Source organism: Lycium ferocissimum, chromosome 4 (assembly GCF_029784015.1).
Source record: "Lycium ferocissimum isolate CSIRO_LF1 chromosome 4, AGI_CSIRO_Lferr_CH_V1, whole genome shotgun sequence".
Classification (NCBI taxonomy): domain Eukaryota; kingdom Viridiplantae; phylum Streptophyta; class Magnoliopsida; order Solanales; family Solanaceae; genus Lycium; species Lycium ferocissimum.
Window position 1 is genome coordinate 39,820,532 of NC_081345.1, and position 12,986 is coordinate 39,833,517.

At 37.2% G+C, this 12,986-nt stretch overlaps 2 protein-coding genes across 3 annotated transcripts; both read right to left on the reverse strand.

The window, feature by feature from the left end:
• Positions 1–2,180: 2,180 nt before the first annotated feature.
• On the reverse strand, positions 2,181–4,665 carry LOC132052868 (extensin-like). The gene is given in 2 exon segments (XM_059444573.1): positions 2,181–2,569; positions 2,572–4,665. Coding segments are annotated over 2 exon segments (1,410 nt in total). The 5' UTR covers positions 3,860–4,665; the 3' UTR covers positions 2,181–2,447.
• A 137-nt stretch (positions 4,666–4,802) lies between these two features.
• LOC132052867 (serine/threonine-protein phosphatase PP1 isozyme 2) lies at positions 4,803–11,869 on the reverse strand. Of its 2 annotated transcripts, none has more exons than XM_059444572.1 (4): positions 11,306–11,869; positions 8,209–8,768; positions 7,958–8,139; positions 4,803–5,097 (listed from the first exon to the last, which is right to left on the reverse strand). In XM_059444572.1, exons 1-3 carry the CDS (start codon positions 11,505–11,507, stop codon positions 7,966–7,968), a joined length of 936 nt encoding a protein of 311 aa, XP_059300555.1. In that variant the 5' UTR covers positions 11,508–11,869; the 3' UTR covers positions 4,803–5,097; positions 7,958–7,965. The 2 variants fall into 2 exon arrangements, with proteins under 2 accessions (XP_059300555.1, XP_059300554.1); XM_059444571.1 differs by having other exon boundaries at positions 7,919–8,139; positions 11,306–11,868.
• Between the last annotated feature and the right edge of the window lie 1,117 nt (positions 11,870–12,986).

The window sequence follows — 12,986 nt, forward strand, 5'->3', positions numbered from 1 at the left end:
GTGTTCCAAGTCAAATATAGACAGTTAAACATGAACGGAGGGAGTAATAAACAAAAGAAATTATAAAAAAATATTGAATTTTGATCTCAATCCAAAATTTCCATTGAGAGCCAAGTTTTTTTATTTAAATACTCACAGATTTGAGATTAAGAGAAATGCTTAATTTAAGGGATTTTGAAGTTTCTATTTGTGTGTTCTCGCTAGAAATCACAGATAAAATAATAGAAAAGAAGAAAGGCAATATAAATAATAAAAAAGATAAATAGAAAATTGGGAGAGCCGAAAAGGGAATTACTGGTACAAAGGAAGTAAAAGCACAAAAAAAAACGGGAGTCGAAAAATGTTCAAGATAGATTCAAACTTGTGTCTACCAGTCGTGGCACCTTTGTCTAATTTACGACTAGGGGTGGCAGGATCAAATATTTAACCCAATTTAAGCAAATTATAACATAAGTATATAAAAAATTTATTAATCTAAGGGGTGCCATGCCACCCCCACCCTAAAGGGTGAATCCGCCCCTATACATATATCAATTTTATTAAATGTATAATGTTTTATATATTTGGTTGTTTCTTTCACTTCGTTTATCTTATTATCTTGAAGTTATTACTGCTTCTTTTTCATCTTTCCTTGAGCCGGGGGTCTATTGGTAACAACCTCCTAACCTCACAAGTCACGAGGTAGGGATAGGATCTGCATACATCCTACCCTCCCAGAGGCCCAGACCCAACTTCTGGTACTACACTGGGTATGTTATTATTGTTGTTGTTGCTGTAATGTTTTATATATGTATAGACTTCGAGTTTAAAGCAATTCAGTCACACCTGACCCTTCCATGCAAAATATATATATATATATATATATATATATATATATATATATATATATGTGGGTTTGAAAATAAATTAGGGTTTAATGGAACCTGCTGGTTCCTTCAACATCTTTCATGAACTTGGAGACGAGCGTTTTCCCAAGGTGACAAGGATGAAGCTGCATGTTTCTCTCCAATACTATGTGAATAACATTGTATTTGCTTTCGAGAGAGACTAAAGAACGTAAAAAGCTTAAATTCGTGTATGTCTTTATACGTGATGGTTGAGCGACATGCAACAGTCTGCGAAAAAACAAAGAGGAAACTGGAAAGAACAAGATTTAAAAATTCATTTTGAGCAAACTAAAAATCTTGTGAGAAAACATTAGACCACGATCTAAAATTTTTACTTATATAAGTTATCGTAAACATTAGAGCTATATGAGCAAGTATTACACACGAGCTTAATTTTGTCCAATCGGTTAACTGTGTAAGAGCAATATTTGCTCCTCCTTCGAAAATAGGGACAAAATCTAAATTACGGCTAAAAAAGGATATGTGCGTAAATCAGCTTGCTATAATCCCTAGACTTACACAGATTCTGTGGAATTTTAAATAGGAGTGTTCAAGAAAATCAGAAGAATCAAAAAGAAACCGAACGGAACAAATCAATATGCACTCTGATCTGATTTATTTTTCAAAAATCCATAAAATTTTGTTTGTGAGTTTAGTTCCATTTTTTTTTAAATTGATAGTTTCAAGAAAATTTATACAGATGTCATAGTCTTTTCCTTTCATCCTCTGTTTGTTTTAGTGTCTATACAACGTGATGATGCTAGTGTAGAATTTAGTTGTTATATGACTATTCTAGTAAATGGAATTTATTCCTCCATGACCTAACATTCTTTTAAGATATTTCTCACTTGTTAACAATTACATAATGTGGTTCATGCTACTTGTAAAATGGCAAAGAAAATTATAATGTTTCAACAACCAAGACTCTTCTTTAAAAAAAATTGTTTTTCTTTTCCTTTCTGAGCCTCTTTCTTTGTTTTGGTCCTACTCGATCGGCTAAGTTTCATGCAATGTGATAGTACAAAAAAACAATACACTCAAAACTCAATTGCAGGTAAATAGTTACACTATTGACTAAACACATTATTATAATGTAGTAATTAGAAGGTTGCGGATCCAACCATGAGTCCAGATTCGGCAGAACAACATTGCTTTCAGGCCATTGATTTATCCCTTTCAGTTTTTAAACCGTATTGGCTGCGATGAATTACGTTTTGCAGTTAAAGACGATGCTGCGTCTCATTTAGTTCTTACAAAGTTAGAATTATCGCCAAAGCACAAGATAAAGTAGTACTTAATCAAAGCTTCAACAGCACTTTTATTACAGGATATTGAAAGCAGAGCTGTTCTCTTACAGTAAAACAACAAAGAAACTAGTGAACTTTATAACTGCTCAATTCTGGTAAGAGAACATTAAGAAACACACCAGACCATTGTTATATTAATCTAAAGAACAACTAGCAACTAAATGCAACTCTATGGTGTATTTGAGATACGTGGCGCCGATAGGCCATGGTACGTAGAAGGTGGCAGATTTGTTTGTGGGCTGGATGGTGTAGTTTATGGAGTGCTTAGTTGAAGCCCATATGGAGGGGGAGAAGGGGGTGAATATGTAGTTGGTGGTGGTGGCTGGCCATAAGTAGGACTTGATGGAGGAGGCGAGTATGTAGGTGGAGGAGGGGCGTTGGTGGCGACTGTGCTGGGGGAGGAGGGGACGTTGGTGGTGGTGGTGGCGACTGTGCAGGGGGAGGAGGGGACGTTGGTGGTGGTGGTGACTGTGTAGGGGGAGGAGGGGAATATGTTGGTGGAGGTGGTGGTGATTGTGCAGGCGGAGGAGGAGAGTATGTTGGTGGAGGTGGTGATTGTGAAGGTGGAGGAGGGGAGTAAGTTGGTGGAGGCGGTGGTGCTTGTGTAGGCGGAGGAGGTGAGTATGTTGGTGGAGGTGGCGGGGGCGAGTATGTAGGTGGAGGCGGGGAGTATGTTGGTGGAGGTGGTGGTGATTGTGCAGGTGGAGGTGTAGGAGGTGAGTAAGTTGGTGGTTGTGGCTGCCTAATAGGAGAAGGTGGTGGATGGCCATGTGTTGGTGGTGAACGATGATGAGTAGGTGGCGCATGTCGATGGGTGGGTGGTTTTGGTTGATGTCCACGTGAAGGTGGCGATGGCGATGGTGATGGTTGTGAGTGTGTTGGTGGAGGAGGTGAGGAAGTCGGTGGTGGATGTCTATGTGTTGGGGGTGAACGTTGATGAGTAGGTGGTGCATGTCGATGGGTGGGTGGGTGTGGTTGATGTCCATGTGAAGGCGGCGAGTTTGGCGGTGGCGATGGTGATGGTTGTGAGTATGTAGGTGGAGGAGGTGAATAGGTTGGTGGTGGAGGTTGCACTTGAGGAGGAGGAGGAGGTGAGAAAATTGGTGTTGGTGGTGGTTGTGCATATGTAGGTGGAGGAGGCGATTGAGTTGGTGGTGGAGGATGTCCATGATGACTCGGAGGTGAAGGATGATGATGGCTTGGTGGATGATCTCTTCCACGTGGCGCGTGCCCTCTAGTAGGTGGTGCATGTCCATGAGAAGGTGAAGGCGGGCTTTGCCCCTGAGATGGCGGATGACCACCACCATGAGAGGGTGAAGGAGCACCATAAGATGGTGGTGGAGAGCTCACAGGAGACGGGGGTGGTAAATGTCCTCTATGCGGTGGAGGACTACCAACAGATGGTGGTACATGACCATGAGAAGGTGGTGGGTGGGCGTGGCGAGGTGGAGCATGCCCTGGCGATGGTACATGTCCATGACTCGGAGGTGGTGTAGTTGGAGCACTAGGCGGTTGATAGCCTTGAGAAGGTGGTGGTTGGCTGGTAACAGGCGGAGGAGTGTTGCCGCCATACTGAGATATTTCTGCGGAATAGTCTGCAGCAACAGAAAGAATAGTGGTGCTCTGCACCAGTAAAATCAAGGCGAAAAAAGGGCTTAGCTTCATTGCTAACGACTTGCCTGTTGTGAATACTCAGGTACAATCTTCATGGCATATATATAGTAGTAGTTGACAGTCACGGTACTGAAATACTCGAGAGAAGACACCTGCCAGATCCACCTGATAATCAGCAAATTTCTCATGTAGAGTTTCCAAGTTCCTACCAAGACAAACCACAAAGCCTGGAAGAAAAAATGGAAGAGGTTTGTTTTTACTTTATTTACGATTAATTACAACTACTGTAGTGTTTCTAAAGTAGTCAAATAAATGACCGAATGTTCTGATAAGTAGACTGAGGTCACTCTCTTAGATTCCCAATATTTGTTTGTTTGTTATCATATTCAATGGAAAGATCAGTGATTGTAAAAATGATGAACAAATCTATTTGTCTAGTTGTACAACAGACACCTGATATACAGGGAATAGAACTCTACCTGATATAAAGGGAATAAAGTTCTACCTGATATAAAGGGAATAGAGAGGTTCTTGAGATCGGTGAATTTCCTCCTTTTCTTGTGCAAGTTAATGGGGCTTTCGACATCCATTGAAATAACTTAAAATAAGCACTCCTCTAGTAACAGACAGACCATACAGCTAAAACTGAGAAGTCACAACATAATGTCACTGGAGTCTCATTCTCTTTGATAGGAGTATATCATATGTCCTCCTTTGTTGACTGTATAATTAGGCGAAAACAGACACACAAGCTTTTGTCAAAAAGCTAAATATTTCCGTAAGATAAGCGTACAATCATCCGTTTCTCTTAGATGCCATCTGTATTTGCTCATAGAGATGGCGGGTAGGATGAGGGATGGGAACGGACCAAATAGGCCAGAAACTTTAAACGTTGAACCAAATCAGTAGAAACTAGCAACCAACTTGGCTCACTTATCAAATACCATGTAATTGGGGGTAAACTATAAATGTGGCTGGAAAAAGAGACAAACTTGCATCACCCACTTAAACAAGATTGCACTGCGATTACAAACGGAATGTATTTACACGTCAAATCATAGATTGCACGAGCAAATTTTAAATAAGACAAACGACCCACCAAGAAAAACAGAAGAAAAGTACTCTGGCTTTGAGGCCACCATCCAAACTACAGTTAAGTCAAATTTTCATCTCAATACACATTTTCCTAAACTGAACCAGCTGCTTCCCTCATCGGAAAACATGCTTGTATGATGCACATTACAGAAGCCAGGATCTTCAACTTGCTCTTTCCCAGCACACAAGAATTTCTGCATAGAAACAACCATTTTCAGAATAGTTTAGAAATCATTTCAAGCATACATCACACATAACCATGCCGAAGCTGAAAGATTGTTTTGATGAAGATACAAAAGCTGAAATTCAGCATAGGAGACTGCCACATCAACCATTTAGATGAAATGTAGGCATCTTTTGCTCGTAGAAATCAAATAGGAGCACAATTGTTAAACATACATATTTTTAGCTACAATATCACACTAATGAAAAACAAACAAAAAAAAACGTGAACTCTTGAAGCAACTTAAGGGCCAGGCATCTACAATTTTCTAGACTTATTATTCGGTGAAGGCATAAAGCCTGATATGATTAAGATAAAATACTTGAAACTCAGCATTTTGGAGGATCAACAATACAAAGTACACCTTAGTATAGACCTAAGGAAATGATGCATTGATTTAATCTATGGTTTACTGATAATATGGAAGTGCCAAAATTAAATAGATGACGTGCCAAATTCCATGTATTTTACATCCTTTTTCCTTCTTCATTTTTTCCTTAGGTTGTTCCATGTATTGTACATGACTACAGTCAATCTGATGATTTTGTAAGACTTCTTAATCAAAGGAGTTAAAAGGTTATCTAGAGTACGAGATTTCATGGACCTCACTTGACATAATGATCGTTTAACTTGTAAAATCACGAGAAAGTAGGGCTGTCAGCTAATGAAGAGGGTTTTGAATTTGAAACCTCTGATGTTGTACTATAGTTATGTCCGTTAAAGATTGACTTTACAAAGTAGAGACGGTTGAGACACACTTACGCCCTGAAACTTTGAGTAACACAAGCAAGCCAAACACTTGCGTCAAAACAACAAGGCACTATGGCATGATCCTACCCATGGATCCTATCTTGAAGAGAGCTAAAAATAAAATATTGCTAACAGAGTAATACATTAAGTCAAGGAACTTTATGAACAAATATGTTGGTGCTCAACAATAGGAGCTAGAAATTTAATATAAAATCCAGTCATAAATTAAATGAGAAAAATTAAGAATCACTATGCGACTTAAGTGGAGAAGGGTAGAGTTGTGGGTCCATTATCCCCGAGTTCCAAAGGTTGTGGTTGGTCCTAAGGGTTGGCTCCATATGATTCTTGAACTTATCTGATTTATTTTTTTACTTTAGGTACTTCAGTGTAGTTTTCAATCCTTTGTTCCATAGAATTGTTGTCTTTGTTTATAGTTCTTTGACAGCTAGCCTGGACACCACGATGGTTGAAAAATAAAAATAAAAATAAAAAAAAAAAAAAGGAACAAGGTAGTCTCCTTTGACAATGAAGGATGAGAAAACCCAAAAAGTGTGGATGTGGATGCATATAGGTTTTGCTTATAAACAAAATCAACTAATCGACTGCAATTTCAGGAAAACGACATGAAAGTACTCATCCGCAGAGAGGCTTGACAACTACGCTCACAACCTTGATATATCATGTGTCATTTTACAAACCTTATAGAAAAAGATGGTTGGTAACTTACAATTACTTTAATCATGGAAGTAATCGAGAAGGACAAACGTATGCATAACGAGACAGCATTGTGCATTCCAAAAATTATAGGCAGATAAAGAAATGAGAAAGAGGAGCGATCACTTTGAAGCATTCTACCTTTCCAAATGCTCAACACAATCTTTATTATAATTAAGTTTTTTTAGAGTGTTTATTATAATTAAGCATTTGTTCTTCCCTTTACTTTCTTTACAAATCCAGACACAAGATCTATTGCCCGTCTTTGTCCGCTCAAGCTTTTGTAGTAGTTTCCTTTCTGTTGAAAGAGCCTTCTAAAAGAAATTAATAGGAACACCCAAAAACTTGCAAAAAGGAAAATCCAAGTACATTTTTGTTTAGGGGAGGGTACCTATAGATCACATTAGATACTTCTTTACAAATCCAGAAACAAGACTCTTTTGCCCGTCTGTTCGTCTGCTCAAGCTTTTGTAGTAGTTTCCTTTCTGTTGAACGAGCCTTCTAAAAGAAATTACTAGAAACACCCGAAAACTTTTAAAAAGGAAAATCCAAGTACATTTTTATTTAGGGGGTGGGTACCTATAGATCACATTAGTTACGTTGAAGAAGAAGGAAAAGGGAAAAGATCAAATTTTCATAGCAAAATTTCTCCTTAAAACACAGACCCTAAAAAGAGGACTAGAGGAGTCAAAACACAGAACAAGCTACATGTTTATCCAATGAAAGTTGGACACGGAATTAGGAAGAAGAACTATGAGCATTCTATCTTTGAAAAAATGTGGGTATTCCATAAACCCATGACAGAATATACCATACAACTAGAAAGCCATTCCCTACTTAAAAAAATTGCTGGAAAATATGAAGAGAGTAAAATGTAAAACAACATAAAATATGATATAAAATAGAATCATTACACGTAGTTAAGCTTTTAGGTTTTAACAACAGTAAATTTAGCCATATAAAATAGTGTCATTAAAGGCGGTTGAACTTTTAGGTCTTGAAGCCGGTAAACTTTGCCAGTTAAAGAATAGTCAATATGAATTAACTATAAAGCAAAGTATATCAACAAATAACATTCATGTCTTTTAGAAGGGATGGGAAATGACCCGAGCAACCCAGAAACAACACATTGTTTAGAAAGAAGGGGAAATGCATGGCTGAATGCATTTTGCAACCCTGGTATATATGCATACATGAATCAGCATAGGCCTTTTTTATTTTTACGGCACAGAAACAAGATCAATCTAAAACAGAGGTTTCTTGATAATATCATTCCATAGAGTATGCATTTGTCCTGGAAGAAATGGCAATGCATCAAGTACACCAACCTTAAATGCCACTGGGAGAGCACATCCATAAGTTATCACCTCTTGCTTCATAAGAACCGAGGTTTTTTATCTGTTGGCTTCAAAATCTGGAAAGAGCACATCAGATTTTCATCCACACTCATCATTGCACCAGCATTATCAAATTCGCCACAGTAGTTTGGTGCAGAAAATACTGTAACTAGCTGCCTTTCAGCAAAAAATTCATAGCCGTCCTCCACTACCTACGTAAGAGAATATCCTAATCAATACTAGAAACCATAAAGAGAAGACCAAAAGTTAAACATCAGTACCTGATGAGCACGACAAACAAGGTCCATATCATGTTGCGTCAAGAATTCTGCCACTTTATCAGGACCATAGGTAAACGAGACGCCCCTGTCATTCATTCCCCAACCTTTAACTTCCCTACTAGGGTCTGACCAAAGTAAATCACAAAGCAAACCGGAGTCTGGAACATCCGTTGGACGAGGTAAATTCCGTATCAGATCTAAGTCTGTTAGGTCAGGAGAAAGGCCACCGTGCATGCAAAGTATTTTATCATCTATGAGAGCTGCCACAGGAAGACAGTTGAAACAATCAGTGAAGGTTTTCCACAGCCTCACATTGAATCGGCGCTTGCATTCATCATAAAATCCGTATATCCGGTTAATAGAAGCACATTCATGATTCCCTCTTAAGAGAAAGAAGTTCTCTGGGTATTTAATTTTGTAAGCAAGTAGAAGGCATATAGTCTCCAAACTCTGTTTGCCACGGTCCACATAGTCCCCTAAAAACAAATAATTAGCCTCGGGAGGGAATCCACCATATTCAAAAAGCCTCAGAAGATCACCATACTGTCCATGAATATCACCTACAATCCAGAACAAAAACAAAAGAGATAGGCTAATTAGTTTGACCAAATACAACAAGTAATGATTATGACAGATTGCCCCAACCAACCAACCCATCCCCCAATAAAGAAACAGAAAAGTGAAATGGATGTTTTTTTATAAGGTAAATGTATATAAATAAAGGTACCAAGAAGGTACAAATATAGCAGACTAAACTACTGCCAGAAGCAGAAAAAGAACTACATACTAAACTACTGCCAGAAGCAGAAAAAGAACTACATATGTCCTATCTTCTCTAAGAAATCTAAATACTCCTTCATGTTTTCAGTAACACTGCTTTTGCACCAAAAAAACAAATTCAAAAGACATCTATATTTTATCCTGGATGCATATTGTTTTGTCCTTCAAAGCAAACTCTGTTTCTCTCCAGCCATATTGCCAATAAGAAGTGAAATGGATGTAACGAAGAGGAAGACACATAAGGAAAAAGAATCCTGTTATGAAACAACAGACTATCTGATATAAGATATAGTATTAGATAGATACAGTATAAGAAAAAATATTATGGTAATGACAAGATGATCTCAAGGGAAGCATAAAATGAATAAGTGATTCAAAAGGCACATCAAGTGAAGATTTCTGGGGACTAAATTCTCACTCTTTAAGGAACTAGAAAACCAATCTCAATGAAAACATGAAGACACTATTATATCCTTTCTTCCACAGCCTATCAAATTACAGACAAACAGATTAATCAAGAGCCATGTAATCTTATCAAACTACCACGAAACAAATAAAGAGTCGTGCTACTTACTAAAGGCAAAAAAAAGAGCATTAGGAGCAGAGCATCATGTGATATATCAAAGCAATGTCATCCAAAAGCAGATATGCTATTCAACTGTCTTCCACAAGTACACAAATATTTTCCGCATTTTACATTAAAACCACAAGCTACATCCCTACAAGTAAGCCACTATAGTAGATAAGTGGACGAACTATGCACTCAACCTTTAAAAACTATAAAATAAATAAAAAAGTTCACAGTTTATTCAAAATGAACAAACAGTGCTCTGCGAAATGAGAGAACACTCACCAATACCTCACACATTTCACGTCAAGTATACTCATTTCATTTTTCAAATTCACCAACAATTTTTCACATTTAACAGCACAGAATAAACACCCAATCGACAAATTTGAGGTCTTCAAGCCATACAACTACAAGGGATTTGACAAAATCAAATGCAACTATTACCCCCTAAACAGTAAAGAATAGTACATGCAAAAGAAATTTGCATAACCCTACATACATGTAATAACTATTGGCCTATGCAAGGAAAGTATAAGGCAAAGGAGAGAAATAGAATTTACCGCAGGCACAGATTCAACTGTTTCCCACAAGTATACAAATATTTTCCACGTTTTACACTAAAAAGACAAGCTACAACCCTACAAGTAAGCCACCATAGTAGATGACTGGACAAAATGTGCAATCAACATTTAAAAACTTAAATAAAAAAGTTCACAATTTATTCAAATTGAACAACCAGCTTTTCATTTTCTCCAGCGGCACGCATGCTCTGCAAACTGAGAGAACCCTCACCAATGCCTAACACATTTCAGGTCGAGTATACTCATTTTTCAAATTCATCAACAATATTTCACATTTAACAGAGCGAAATATATACCCAATAGACAAAATTTAAGGTCTTCAAGCCTTACAACTACAAGGGGTTTGACAAAATCAAATGCAACTATTAATCCCCTAAGCAGTAAAGAATATTACATGCAAAAGAAATTTGCATAACCGATCACCCATGTAATAATGATTGGCCTATGCAAAGAAAGTAAAAGAAGAAGGATAGAAAAAGAATTTACTGCAGAAACAGATTCAACTGTTCCCCATAAGTATATAAATATTTTTCTGCATTTTACACTAAAAAGACAAGCTACAACCCTACTAGTAAGCCGAGTGGACAAACTGTGCAATCAACGTTAAAACTTTTCCCGAGTATATAAATATTTACTATAAGTATATAAATATTTTTTGCATTCAACTGTTCCCCATAAGTATATAAATATTTTTCTGCATTTTACACTAAAAAGACAAGCTACAACCCTCTACTAGTAAGCCGAGTGGACAAACTGTGCAATCAACGTTAAAACTTTTTTAAAAAAGAAGTTCACAATTTATTCAAAATGAATAAACAGCTTTTCATCTTCTCCAGTCTCACACATGCTCTGCAAATTGATATAACCCTCACCAATACCTCACACATTTGAGGTCAAAGAAACTCATTTACAAATTCATCAACAAATATTCACAATTAACGGCGGGCAAATAAACAAATTTAAGTACTTTTTTTTATAAGGTGAGGTAACAAATTGAAGGACTTCTAGCCTTACAACTATAAGGGGTTTGACAAAATCAAATGCAACAATATAACCTCTAAACAGTAAAGAATATTACATGCAAAGTTAATTTGCATAACCCCCCATACATGTAACGATAGGCCTATGCAAAGAAAGTAAGAAAAGGGTAGAAAAGTAATTTTACCGCAGATCTTGATAGGGGCTTCAAGCTCCAAAAGATTAGGCTGCTGAAGGAAGATATCTTTAGAAGCAACACACAGAGAGCGAATCTCAGCCTCAGAGAGCTGAACCTGCCTAACAGTTCTTGCATTCCTAAACTCCAATAGCCTGTTTATTATATCATCAAGAACTCCAGCTTCTATAACCTGCCCATTTTGTTGAGCCATCTCCCCTTCTTTATTCCTACTGTGGTGAGGTGGGGGGTTTCAATATTACCCTAAATAAAACCTAAAACTCCCAAGAAAATACAACCAATAACAAGAAAATGAGGTCACAAAGAACCCATTTTTTTTCTTGTGGGAAACAAGAGTGAGTGAAAGGTTTGATTGTGATGGGTTAAATTAAATGAAATGAAATACTAATTGGTGGGATAAGAAGAGAGAGATATTTATTTTGGGGTGAGAGGGGCTGCAACTCCGATGTCGGAGTCGATGTAACCTGTGCTGCAGCCCTTGACCCTCGTGTGGCTCTATGTCAAATTTTGCTGCTCTACTATGAAGGTCAATCAAAATCTAGGGTTTCCTTAAGTTGGCGTTTGGATAATATTTATTCAAAAAATTGAGCTTTGTGGGTGGAAATCAGTATTTTTAATTTTCTTTTGGAAACCACTAGGGAATAGTATTTAAAAATCTTCTTCTTCTTTTTTTTTTCCACAACTGCATTATATTACGTCATAATATGTTTTACATAACAACAACATTACCAGTGTGATCCCACAAGTACGGTATAGGGACTGTAGTATGTACGTAGAAGCGTTACATATCTTTTTTACGGGTTAGAAAATTTATTCTGAAGTACCGCATTCCCCGAAAAAACGTAATCCATGTAGAAATGCAAGAGAAAATAAATGGCGCAACACTTAGTAACACACACATAAGGATAATGATCTACGCGATACCAAAATAATATTGCTACAAAAAAGGAGAAGAGAAGACGGAAAGGCTAGCCCCCTATCTCTCTCGTATACAATGCGACAAAATTCAACTACCTACTAATCTTCTATCCTAAATCTCGATCCCCAAAGCTTCTTATCTAATGTCATGTCCTCAGTCTCATAATATGCTTTACATGTCGATAGTTATTTGTTTTATGCGTCCATGAGATATCAACGCTCCAATTGCAATCCAGCTTGAAGAATCAGAATTATAAGAAATACTATGTATATCAACAGAGAGAATTTAGTTATATTATGAGTTAGCATATTTCGTGCACAAGGGATGTAGACAAAGTCGATTTTCTTAAAATAACTCATCAATCTCCATATACTTACAAGTGGTATCTATTTTCCAATATATTATCATTTTTCTTGTAACATTTGTACCACATTTTTTACATGTGATAGTATATGAACCTTTGACCAATCCTCTTTCCAATACGAGTCGAATTGCTAATGCTTCAATGGTGATGATTTTTCCAAAAATTGAATAGGGTTGTCAAAGGCATGAAGCAACTGACCAAAGTTATCTATAGCTGCTATTTCAATGCGGGTTATCTTTTCCTTTTCCACCTGCAGCATCTGTAAAAATGTTGAAATTTAAAAAAAAAAAAATTAAAAGGTATAACGTGGAGCGACTTATCAAAATATTTGTATAACGTGCATGTACAACAGTATATATATTTCTCCCCAACGTTTAAAATATTTTGTA